General features: G+C 37.9%; 1 protein-coding gene across 2 annotated transcripts in view; it reads right to left on the bottom strand.

The window, feature by feature from the left end:
- ITPR2 (inositol 1,4,5-trisphosphate receptor type 2) overlaps positions 1-13,388 on the bottom strand; it is a 562,671-nt gene that overhangs the window by 115,174 nt on the left and 434,109 nt on the right. For both annotated transcript variants that reach the window (XM_065940048.1, XM_065940056.1), the window contains 3 exons: positions 9,705-9,812; positions 5,159-5,351; positions 2,468-2,593 (listed from right to left, as the gene is read on the bottom strand). In XM_065940048.1, the coding sequence (XP_065796120.1) occupies positions 2,468-2,593; positions 5,159-5,351; positions 9,705-9,812 (427 nt within the window). The remainder of the gene's footprint in view (positions 1-2,467; positions 2,594-5,158; positions 5,352-9,704; positions 9,813-13,388) is intronic.

Genomic DNA, 13,388 nt, shown 5'->3' with positions numbered 1-13,388 from the left:
TAAAGTGCACACCTGTGCCTGATGAGGACAAACCTTGTCTTCCTGCCTTGTTTTTGTTGGTCTTACTTCTTTCTGAGGCTGGAGCCTCATTCCCAATTTTACCATATATGTAGTTTCAAGTTCTTGTTCAAGGACCGGTTGTATTAGTGACACCTTGGGAAACTTGTTAAAAAGTATGTATTTCCAGACTCCCGAACTACTGGTCAAATCTTCCAAAGCCTCAAGTTCTTCCTCCAGAAGGGTGAAGTACTTACTTTATAGAATCGTCAGGAAGATTACATGGAATTATGTATGTGACGTGCTTAGCACTTGGCCTGATCCAATCGAAACGGTAAACAATAACAGTTGCTATTATCTCATTAGCAATACTATTACAACTGCTATTAGTCAGACAAGTATGAAAAATGTATCAGGTGCTTTACTTTCCCCTGAATGAGTAAAGAGTAGATGTTCAGAGGGTGCCCATGCCCATCACCATCATATTTAACGTATAACAGGTGGCAGCACAGGCTATATACTTTGGCTCTGGTGGTCTTGTAAGGTATATCATGGAATAGAACTTAGGGAAGATGATGCCTCTGTATAAAGGGGCACCTGTTACTGACACGCTTCTAACCTAATCATCCTGCAGAAAAGTCCGAGAGCACAAACAAATGCTTTAACCGTCTAGTCTTAGATCTGCCATTCTTCTCTGGGCTTCCACCTCTTTATGTGTCAGTGATGATTTGATATTAGATAATTTCCAGAACTGCTTCTATATCTAAGACTTTATGCTCTATTTACCAGGATGCTACAATCTAGTTAGCATTCCGTGTGCAGATGATACTAATTTATCATTTCAGGCTGGGCTTCTCTCTTTACGAAAGTTATGTTCTTTCGTGCCAAGAGGGCTATCATCAGTAAACGAGACTAAACACAGTGAAGACAGCTGTTTCCACTTCCTGCTGTATTTGCAACTTCCCCACAATGGATGGCCAAATAGTTGCTACGTGTTCATTGCTATTTAACTCACACACCTACTCCCTTGTCAAATATTCTTTTATTAGTACTGGCATACCTTCTAAAAAAAAAAATCAAACCTTTCTATAACTACTCAGATTATACCCAAAGGCTAGAACTTTGCTATCTGCCATCTGTAACAGACCTTAGAAATAGCAAATTACTTCTGCACTCCCATTTCCCTTCCTGCTCACTCCCCTTCCTACTCACATCTGAAATAGGTTTAAATACCTCTGGCTTTTCTCATACCCTCCTTTCCACTGAGCTTCCCTTTGTAGTATTAATATTCCTGTAACGACCTTGTAACAACAACTAAGCTTTATCAAATGATTAGTAGTAGTAGTGTTAATTGCTCAGTCGTGTCTGAGTCTTTGTGACCCCATGGACTACAGGCCACCAGGCTCCTCTGTCCGTGAAATTCTCCAGGCAAGAATACTGGAGTGGGTTGCCATTTCCTTCTCCAGGGGATCTCCCAACCCCAATAGAACCTGTGTTTCCTGCATTGCAAGCAGATTCTTTACTGTCTGAGCCGCCAGGGAGCCCAGATAAAATGTAAGTGCTATGTAAATGGTTGAAGATGAGTGGCAAATTCAAGTTGTATTTTTTGGTATCATATGATTACTAGTTGCTATTCTTAATGCTTTACCTACGACATCTCATTAAATTCTCACATAATCCTATAAACTGATGAGATACAAAAGCATCTTGTGGTTATTATTTGCTGGTATCTCTCATCCTGTCCTCTGAGCCATTCTTTTCAATGTCCATTCCAAAGTTATCTACCTGATTGTATCCCAGTCAGGATACAGATTGTGACATATTCTCCCACGTTCTTTTGCCAGATTTAAAGAAAATAATTTCCACAGCCTTTAGTGTATCTCTCCTATTATTTCCCATGTCACTTAACATGGGATAATTTTTCTTGTCATTGCTTTCGCAGTCTGATAATATTAACTTCATGTTCAATATCCTTTGTGCTCTATTATTATAATCGGCCTTATGCTGTACATTTAAAATTATTTTTCAAATTGCCTGCATGCTTACTGTAGAATCCTTAAGACAATACCAAAAACAAAGAAAAGAGAGTAAAATAGAGATTCCACTACTTAAGATAATCACAATTAACATTTTGGCATACATCTCTCACTTTTCCATGTATTTATATGATTGAGATGATACATAAAATGCTTCTGCTCACAAAATAAGGTAGAAATATTTTTCCTTGCCTTATTTATCAATATAGCTCTTCTAGCTCTTCTGTATATAAACTTCTTGAAAAATATTTACATTGACCATCATTTTCTGCCTATTCTACTTACAATCATTCTGTTTCCAGTGAATAAAGAAAAGCTATGTAACAAGAATGAAATTGTTGTAACTGGGAAGGTCTAAATAGTTAAGGCATGCATCAAAAGTATTGTTTTTAGACTCTAAGATACTTATCATTTAAAGACAGACAAGCACTTGCCTTCATCTCCATCATCCCCAAATGGGTAGAAGAGAGCCACAGCTAAGTTGATGAACACAGCCAGGTTGAAGGAGATGCTCCCCCAGAGAGAAATATGCCTTGAGAACCAGAACAGGGCAGGATTACCTGGTGAGAAAGAGGCACGGTGGGACAGAACAGAAAATGAATTTTGATTTCAATACCAGAGGCCTACTGAAATAACATCTTCCTAAATGCATTTTTGCAAACTACTATAGAAGTATATATAAACAAACATTTAATGCAACTTATTTTAGAATATTTACCATCAATACCATAAAGGAGTCTTCCATTTGATTCCTTCTTTTCTTTAGCCAGTTTACACCTAAGCCATTGTAGAAGGGTGAGTAATTCTGCAACTGCTAATTCTGGTCAGAAAAGATGACTCTGGGTTAATTCTCTTTAATATATCCCTAGAGCAGGTTGCGGGAAGGAAGTTTAGCAGTCAACTGGGGCCCCTTTTAATGGAATGGTATACATTGCTGTGTAATTTAGTAATATCAATTAATTGGTATTACTCACTCCCCTGTCTTAAAGTAAAATAAAACCCCCACCCTTTGCACAGATGTATCTCTGGTGAAAGTTCCAAATCACAGTCACAGTTACCTGAAACTCTGAAACTTAATAGCATGGCATAGCACTTCTTACTGAGAACTACTGATTTATAATATTACCTAAGTTTTAAACCTTTATGCTTCCCAAGAACTTGTTGGGTTTGCAACAGCAAAAGTAAGTGAAAGATACAACAAAAACTACCAATAAGTGGGAGAGGTTTTGCTGAATGTTTTCAGAAATGGGATTCTGTATCTGTCACCAGAAATGAATTGATAGATGCATCTATTGAATAAAATTTACATAAGTCAAAACTCAGTTTCTTTCACCTCTCCTAAAAAACTGGACATGTCATGCATACAAGCTTGTCACACAACATATTCAGGTCTTGTCCATTGTCTAACTCTTAGTAGTTTAACATTAGATTTAAAATATTAAGAGTCAATTGAGGGGAAAAGCCATCTGAATTTTTAAATAGAAATTTTTAAGCTTTTCAAAGTATGTTCTGTGAATTCCAATCTCAAGTCTGCTGCTTACTTATAAACTACACTTTCCTTCAGTACATCTTGTTTTCTTTCTCTTGGGTTAGAGCATTCCAACACCGGAGTAGGCTATGATTAGCTACGGCATTTAGTTGACTAATGTGCCATAAATTGTAAGCATTTGCATTTTCATCGTTACTGAATTAGGAGTCCTCATTTTAAAAAGCAGAATATTAAGACAAAATTAGAAGATGTTGATACATACATTTGTAATAACAAATCCATCAAATGAATCTGATTCTGTCTAAAACCTCATCATAAGCTGCTTCCAAATTTTAAAAGTAAACTGTATATTGGAAATTATTTTAAGGTTTTTCTTTTGACAAATGACAAAATATTTATCTCAAAAACACAGACCCCACAAGAACTAGCTCATTATCCAATTTACTTTTTGTCAGGAATAAAATGACAGATTTTCAAATTGAGTTTCTGTTATGTACTCTGAGTATGTAAGTTTCTCTGAATTCCGTAAGGTTCTTCATGGGAAAGTGCTAAGAGAGAGTAATTTCTTTATTTTTTTCAAATATCCTGCTAAGAAAGTCTGACAACACATGCTACAATCTTCATTCAAGGATGTTATGTCTCAAGTTCAACCAAATTCATAATCCCCATAATCACTGAAGTTCCCAGGAAAATAAAATGATGCAACACTGTTGAATAGAAGTATTGAGAACATATGCCTGTTGTCTGGAAAGTCTCTCCAATAGTCAGAAAAGACCTAATCAAAGTTTTCCCCTAATGATTTTTATTAAAAACTCATGATATTTCCCATCTGGGAAAATAAAGTTTATTTTAAAATTGAAAAATTTTTAATCCTTTGTGGTCTTACTAAAAAACTTTTTAAAACTTATTGGAGTGTAGTTGATTAACAAGGTTGTGTTGATTTCAGGGGTACAGCAAAGGGATTCAGTTACACATACACACGTATCTATTCTTTTTCAGATTGCTTTCCCATTTTGGTTGTTACATAATATTTCCAAATAGACTTAAACCTGAAATAAGTAATGGGAACTATAAGACGGTAACTTTTAAGTGTTGCATTATAACCTTGCCCGATTGGAATACAAGTGTCACACAATTTTTACTTTGACTTGGCAAGATTCAGATATGTTGAAAAAAGGAATGAGTTTCAGAAAAAACACTAAACAGTCTACCTGATCATAAGATCACAGATACAAGAAGACAGGCATACCTATGCAGGGTCTCTCCCCTCCACTCCACTGATTGCTAAGGCCGGTCAAGGCCTATTCATGGACTTCAAACCTGCAGCTGCTCCGTAGCTGAAACCCACAGCTGCAATCTTGGATGTCATAATATTTATAAAACTATAGGATCAGTACTAAAAGACAATCTAATTAGTCAGAACCTTCTATGTTCCTTAAGCCACAGGTGTCTTGGCTCCAACTGTAGACAGAGCTTACATACTTAAGCTTATAAGTGATTTCAGTAACATCAGACGGCAAGAAGTTAAGAGCCAATTGAAATGAACACTGACATGTACCCCAAAGTACTGGTGTATCTATCATTATGCTCAAAACATTTTCATTAGGCTCAGATCATTTCAGTTCATTGCACTTACTCCTGATTTTCTTCTGCCACTTCATCTCATTGTAGAGATCTTCAGTCTGCTGGAAAAAGTCATTCACTTTACTTCCCTGTTCATCCCTCTCCGTGGTGTTGAATACGCGACACTTGGATTCTCGCGTGAGGTATTCACATATATTGGGGACAGGAAATACTATTTGCTCCATTGTCCTGTCATGCCGAACAATCTGAAAAACATTAATTTGCATTTGTTTTAAGCTTTGGAGAATCTTAGACTACTTTCTGCTTTTAGCATGACTTCAATAATGATACTTTATGAATTCAGCTATGAAAAAATATGCCAACTTGAAATATCTGAAATAGTCCTGTATCTTATTCTCTTTAAATGAGAGAAATTAATCAGACTAATGTATCATAAGTAGTATACTTCACTGTAAATAACAAAAACCAAAATCTTTATTCCTTCTCGATTAACATTAAACTCTCACCACCCATTTTTATCTTTAAAGAGTACATCAGAGAACTAAGAGGGTCTTCACTGGGAAGTGGCTGGCCATGCAACCTTAAGCACAGCACTTGTTATATTTTTATCCTGCTCTTATCCTGTTCTTCCTAAAAATGGCTACTGGGGAACAAATGACATATTCAACATAATGTGCCCTGCGTTCTACAGAGAAAAATGTTTTATGTCATTAAAATATTTTCCTGATAATGGCAAACATATTTTTATGTGTAACATTCATTCAAGCATACACTCAGATGTGAATATTTGTTGTTTTGAACTTCTCTAATTTGGTATTGGTAACAGTTTGTTGTTTAGTTGCTGAGTCATATCTAACTCTTTATGACCCCCTGGACTCTGTCCATGGAGTTCTCAGGCAAGAATACAGGAGTGGGTGGCCATTTCCTTCTCTAAGGTATCTTCCTAGACCAGGGATCAAACCTGCATCTCCTGCATTGGCAGGCACACTAGGCTACCTGGGAAACCCTGACCACAGTTCACCTTTAGACAGAAAAACAAGTTAAATGATATCATACAGACTCCCTATGTCACAAGGGTTCATGCAGACTACCTGTCAAGGTTCATATTTATATACTCTATCTAGCCCTCAAAAATTAATCAGAAATTAGTCTAAGCTAAAAGAGTCATTCTATCTCCCTGTGCTGCTGACTGGTATGGTGATGAGCACTTGACCTATTTCTGGAAAATGAGGCATATGGAGAAATATCCTGGGGTTGGAAGTGCTCTCACGGGAGATTTTCCTTCTAGAAAAGACAGAAAGCCACATGAGACAAACAAAAGATGTGTGTGTATAACACAAAAGCTCTTTTTCATCAGTACCTGCTTCCTCCCTGCTTAGAAAAAAAGGTGATAATGTTACTTGAAATTTTGGCAGCCATTTTGCAACCATGAGGTGAAGACAGCACCCACATGATAAGAAGGACTTAGCTGAAAATATGGAAAAGGTCTGAGTGTTTGAAGACATCACTGCATCATTGAATCAATTACAGAACTACTGGTACCTCCAGACTTCCCATTATGAGGGAAAATCAAATATTTTTATTGTTTAAAAACTGTTAGCCTGGTATTTTGTTACTTGTAACTGAAACTATCCTAAATGATATGCTATATATACAAACCACATACTAGACTACTATCGTAAAACAAAGAAGAAATCTGTAGTGGGAGATAAAAATTCTTGGAACATAGGTTAAAAAAATCAATCATACAAAATAAAAATTGGAAGTGTTTGGTATGGTAAGCAACTCCATGGGAAAAAATGGTTTACCAGTTCCAACAGTGCCAAACATTAAAAAAAACACTCTCCAGATGCATTTAAGAAATAATGTCCTGATGACTATAAGCCAAGCTTTTCAGCCCTTTGTGACATGTTATGTTTGATCCTGGTTGTTACATTTCACAAGGAACACTGACAGACTGGAGGGAGAAGTGAAAGAGATGGGGATGTGTTAACAGCAAAAGGCCAAAAAAGGGATACTTTTCTCAATACACTTATACCACACATGCTTATTCAGGCCTTAGGTGAGGAGTCCTGGGAAATTTAAAGTGAAAAAGCATGAACCCTAATCTATACAGGCTTGCAATTTTGTAATCACGATGGCACCTCAAATGTCTGAACCAAGCTATCACAGTGACAGGGAGCAAACATTCTGAACAGTAGGCGAAAATGAAAGTGGGCTGGATTGCGTGTGTTATCAAAAAATAGCTTTCTAATTATTAATGATTCCAAATCAGATGTTTCCTCCTGAAGTAGTGAGATGGCTATCAGAGGAAGAATTTAAAGCAGAAACAGGATTATTGCAAAGCAATTCCTCCTTGGACTGGTGAACAGACTAGGTAACCCATAAGGCCCTTCCTATTTCCCAGGTCTTTGAGCCTATAACATATAGACAAACTATTATTTGCAACAATATTCATTATTCTGAGGCTATGCTTCAAGAACAATGCTCAGTATTGGAAATAAAAGGGTGATTAAGAGCAGTCCCTGCCTCAAGTAGGGGGCCAGTGACCCAGAAGAAGCTAACAGTATTCCAACATGGCACCTTAAAAAAACAGAATGATCAAAATGCCTGTAGGAGTATAGTGGGATAAAATAAATGAATGCGGAGGTGATATAAGCTGATCTTTGAATGAGCTTGAGGTTGGTCAACAGGAAGAATTTAGATCATCAGTCCAGAGTATTCCTTTGAACCCTTAACTTCTATATCCAGCTTCATGCATTCCTCAAGTCACCTCAAATTCAATTTTCCAAGAATCAACAAATGACCTTCCAGAACACTTTAATTGCCAAAGATAGGATCCTTGTGCATAACACCAATTTCTGTCCATTTATTCAAACCAGAAGCCCAAACGGCATCCTTTTCCCCAGTGTTTCCCTCACCTCACATGCAGAATCCAACATCAAGCATCAAGCCCTGTGTATATGTATATGTGTGTGATATAATATACAGTGTCTCTATATTCTCCAATCTGTCATCTTTAATACCACCATCTCTCTCTTTCCTATCTTCCTATCTCATCTACTTGCTTTCTTTGCCTCATTCTCTTTTCCAGTCCTTTCTCCAAACAGCAATTTGAATAATCTTTGAAAAGAATCATTCCCTTTCCTATGTTCTCTCTTTCCCTTCATTCAATTTTACCTGGAATTCCATGCCCAAATTTTAATAGAAAGAAACCTCTACTCAATCTTTTAATATATATTTTATACCACCTTCTTTGTGAAATCTATCCTGAAATACCCCAGGCACAGTTAACTACTATTTTCTCTAAATATCCTTGACCTTTGTTTATACAATTACTACACAGAATGATATTCTCTATGTGTATAACTGGTAGAGAGTAAAGGCTCAGTAAACACTTACAGAATGTATATATTCACAGCTTAATCTCTCCTCACCACTGAGAACCCACAAAAGTCCAACTCCAACTGCAGTCCCCAGTTCTCACAGAGAGGTATTAATTCAACCCCTACCTCTGATTCTCTTCTAATTACTAACCTTGTTCTTTGGCCTCTGGGACCTTCCACAGAACCTTGGTGGTTTGATGATCTATTTGTATCAATTTCTCTGGCTTCCTAACTTTGCCAGCTTCTCAGCCCCTAAGCACCTGAGATAGTGAGCAATGTTTTTGCTGTGGGTGCAAAAATCCCAGCTCCTGGGTTGCACCAAGTCAAGTCTCCCACCAAAGCTATTAATGTTCATAAATGTGAGCAAGGGATCCACTTTGTAACACAAGGTAATAATGATCATTACTGCAAAGGTTTGGCAACAGTAAACAAGAAGGTACAGTGATTATGTACCCTGAGAGTTAACAGCAGTAATGCCATTGTGCCCTCTGCTAAAAACTAAAAAATATCTGCCGAAGTGGATGAATGCGGGAATGTAAATTACCTTGACAGGCGTCAACTATTCTACTCACTTCTGCCTGATCATCTCTGCCAACCAGTGTCAAAATGATACCATAGCTAGTAAATGACAGCCAGATGGGTCTCACAACATGTAATCATTAAGGCCATGTTGACCCATACCTCCAAAACTGACACCAGCCCTTAAGTAAGGGCTCATTTATGGGGGTGGGGCTCAACTGCTGCAGGCTTTAATGGAAACTGTTAAACCATTTCAAGTCCATGCTATCAATATGAAAACTTTACTAGTGCCTTCTGTTTTCCCCACCCTTCTGTACCCTTTCTTACACAGAGAGTTTTCTTTAATAAGACTTCCAGGGTTTTAAAAGAAACAATTTCTTGAATGATAGAATCTATTATAATAATCCTGTCTCTAAAATATCTTCCAGGACCCAAAGAAAACAAAAACAACTTTATTAATTACAAAAGAGACTTTACATATAGTTTTGGTCAAAAAAGAAAAGACAATTTTGAAAGATGTGCACATTGATTTCTTACAGACCACCCCTCACATCTCCTCTTTTGGTATATATGTTGATATTTTCACAGTTTACATCACTCAGTTCTACATCATTGTTCTAGGAAACAATTATGAAAACGGTCTGAAAGAGAAAGTAAACATGTCTTTTCACAGTTGGACCCATTGATGGTTACCTCGATCTGTGCAGTATGGTTGGCATAATACTTCAAGGCTTCATCTCCATCATCTGGATCGGATCCTGGTTTGAGCATCTGCTGTAAAAGTTTGTTGTGGCGGGCCAACTAAGGGGAAAAGTGAGAAAAATGTTTTAGTTCTTTTTTCCCCCCTTTACTGAGGACAGACTTTGAAAATACTTTATCCACTTTAATACAGAGCTTCACAGTTTTGGGACTAATGGCAATTAATTCCATTTCAGGAGAGCATGTCTATCTGAAAGGCATAAACAATGACATTACTATAGCAATCTTGCATTTTTATTTGGTGATATAGGTTGTTAGCAAGGGTTTCCCATGTAGCACAGTGGTAAAGAATCCACCTGCGGATGCAGGAGACACAGGTTTCATCCCTAGGTGGGAAAATCTCCTGGAGCAGGAAATGGCAACCAACTCCAGTATTCTTTCCTGGAATACTCCATGGACAGAGGAGCCTGGTGGGCTACAATCCATGCAAGGAGTCAGACACGACTGAGAATGCATGCATGCATGCATGTTTTTAGCAGATGACCATGTCTTGCCCAGAGTAGGTATCCAGTTACTATTGTTGATTAAATATATATCTTCAATAAATGTACAATTGTGCGAAGAAGAAGAAAAGCCCACAATGATGTAATTGACACTCCTTATAATAAATTTAGATTACATGTATACATAAAATAACTTGATGAGTACTGTGATAGTTCAGTGGGTAGTGGGACCAATATAAATGGCAGCGTCTTATATGCACATAAATAGGTATCTATATTTCCTACAGCATCTAATCAAAGCTCTACAATTAGCATTTTGTACTAAAATCCCATGCTTCTGCATATTCAGATGTCAAAATTGCTGTTATATGAGTACAGAGCTCAGTTTTATTAAAATTGAAACCAAACATTTAAAACACAAAAATTTCATTATAAATTATCTTAAATGGTTGTCAATAGAGCTAATGTTTCTCTCTCAATTTGAATGTCTATGGCATTTGTTGGCCAGTTCTCTCACTTTGTAGATAACTAATACGTATTGCTTTCAGACAGCTCTTTTATGGTTGTCTTGAACAACCTCTAAAAACCTCATAATGTCTTTAACCTTTCAGATTTTCTATTAAGCCCTAAGTTCCCTGAGGGCTTCTGGTAACAAAAACTCTGACATATAATTCTTTTATTCCTAGCACCATTCTTATCTCTTACTCTGTGCCAGACACTATCCTAAACATTTAGGTACACGAATGAATGTGAACCTAGTAAGAAATTCTGGGGTAGGTACTACTATCCCCATTTTACAGACAGGAAAACTGAGGCACAGAATATTTAAGGAACTTGTCTACGAGAACATAGCTTTTGAGCTAATGATCGATCCAGTATTGAACTCAAGCAGCATGGTTCCAGAATCAATACTGTCATCAACATGAAAGAGCAGTAGTAGATAAGTCTTTGGTTATTCATTAAATGTTATTATAAATTATGGATATGAAGAACAGTAATAAATTTTAAACAATTATCTTGAATCTATGAAACTAAATAAATATCATCCTTGTTAGTGATAATTTGGTAAGTTATATATTCATTCCATTGATGCTGCTCCTCATTTTTATTAAACTGTCATTTTAGAATTGGCTTTCAGGGATATTTATAAATCACTCAAGAAAGCCATTCCTGTTTTATATTTATATTTAATTTTTGACTGAAATGCGAATTATACAGATTTTATTACAAACCACAGTCATAAAACTTGTTGTGACTTGCAGGTGTTTCTAAAACTCTAAATGAGTTTCAAAAGATAAAATTATGGTTATCATTTAGGCACATTAGCATATGTTCTAGGAAATGTCCAGTTCTTGAAGGCATGAAGTGGCATGATTTGTTTATCGATTGGATCTGAGGCATGAGAGAAAGGGGAGTTAAGGATGACTCCAAAATTATTGACCTGAGCAAGTCAAAGTCTAGAAATGCCCTTTACTAAGGAAAAATGCAGGAGGAGCGTAATTTAGGGGGTCAATATCTGGACCTTGGTTTTAGACACAGAAAGCTTCATATATCATTCAAAAGGAAAGAGTGAGCAGGCTCGTGATGTTTGTCAGGAATTCAAGGCAGGGGTTGGGGATGGAGCCATATGGTAGGCGTCATCAATATACGGCTGATATTTTTAAAACCATGACCCTTAAAGAGATCAGCTGCCGTAAGCTTAGCCAGAGAAAGGAGACCTAAGGAACTCTGATAGAGGTTAGAAAGATGAGAGGCACCAGCTAAGGAGACTGGGAAAGTTGGGCCAGTGAAGTAGGAACAAAGCCAGTGAAATCGGGTCTCCTGGAAGCCAAAGGAAGAAAGAACTTCAAAAACGGAGGGCATGATCATCTGCATCACATCAGATGAGGATGGGGACGTGGTCACTGGGGTTACCAACTTGGAAGTCGTGGTAACCTTCACAGGGGCAGTTCAGGCAGTAGTGGACACCAATGTCTAGGTGTAGTGAGTTTAAGTAAGAATGAGAGGAGAGGAAGTACAAACAATGAGTGTAGGCAGATCTTGAAGAGTGTAGCTACTAGGGGATCCAAGAAATAGAGTGGTAGCTAGAGAAAGGGAATTACAATGAGAGTTGCCATTAATGAGACTGTGGTTTTGCTGGGTTAACAACATGCAAAAAAAAGTGGGGGGGAATATAAGAGTCTGTGCAAGGAATGTATATGGTACTATGGAATCTCAGCTGAATAAGGAAGGAAATGAAGCCAGGAGGAACAATGAAAAAGTGACAGGATCAACAAATTGTAGCTTCTAATGTGGTTTTTAGAATGTGTTGGGAGTTTGGTGCGAGGTAGGAAGCGCTAGTCAGAGTGAGATACTTGAAATGGAGTTTACTGACAGAGCAGGGAGCAGTGATCAGCCAGGACCAGGTCTCAGGAGTGTCTATCATCTAATCTATATCTACTACTCTCACACCTCCACATCACCCTGGCCCCAGTCTCCATCTCCCCTCACCTGGAATTCTACATAGCCTCATAACTGTCTCCTGGCTCCACCTCTGTCTTCTAGATATCACCTTAATCCAAGGCCAGAGTCCTTTCGATCAGATCACGCCTCTTTTCTGTCCCAAATCCTCTGATGACTGTCATCTCATCTAGAGTCGGAGCCCAGTCCTCACTGACCACAAAGGACAACAGAACCTGGCCCCGCTCCCTCTCTGGACTCTTCTCTGCCACCCTCCCCACGTCCCAGCCACACTGGGCTCCTGTCTGTTCCTTCAGCCTGAGAAGTGTGTGCCCATCTCAGGATTTTGGCAGGTGTGGTTCCCTTTGCCTAGATTCTCTTCCTCTGGATTCCTGCATGGCTTGCTCCCTCACCTACTTTAGGACTCCTTTCAAATACTATCTTATCAATAACTATGCTTTCAGAGACCAACTTACTCACCTCCCCCAACACATCTAACCGCCCCCCCCCATTTTCTACTTTGTTTTTCTCCATAGCACACACAATGACGTACCATATTTTATCACTAATCTATTAGCTATCTCCCCCCAAAGAATGTAAGCACATGCTCTCAGAGGAAATGGGTTTTCATATGTTTTGTTCATGGCCGTATTTCCAAGGCTTAGAACAGTGTCTGGTATATAGTACAGTACATACCTTTTAAAAATCAACTGAATGTCAGTCTTTAAATCTTAAA

The sequence above is a fragment of the Muntiacus reevesi genome, chromosome 1, assembly GCF_963930625.1.
Source record: "Muntiacus reevesi chromosome 1, mMunRee1.1, whole genome shotgun sequence".
NCBI lineage: Eukaryota > Metazoa > Chordata > Mammalia > Artiodactyla > Cervidae > Muntiacus > Muntiacus reevesi.
This window is presented reverse-complemented; position numbering and strand designations above follow the sequence as displayed.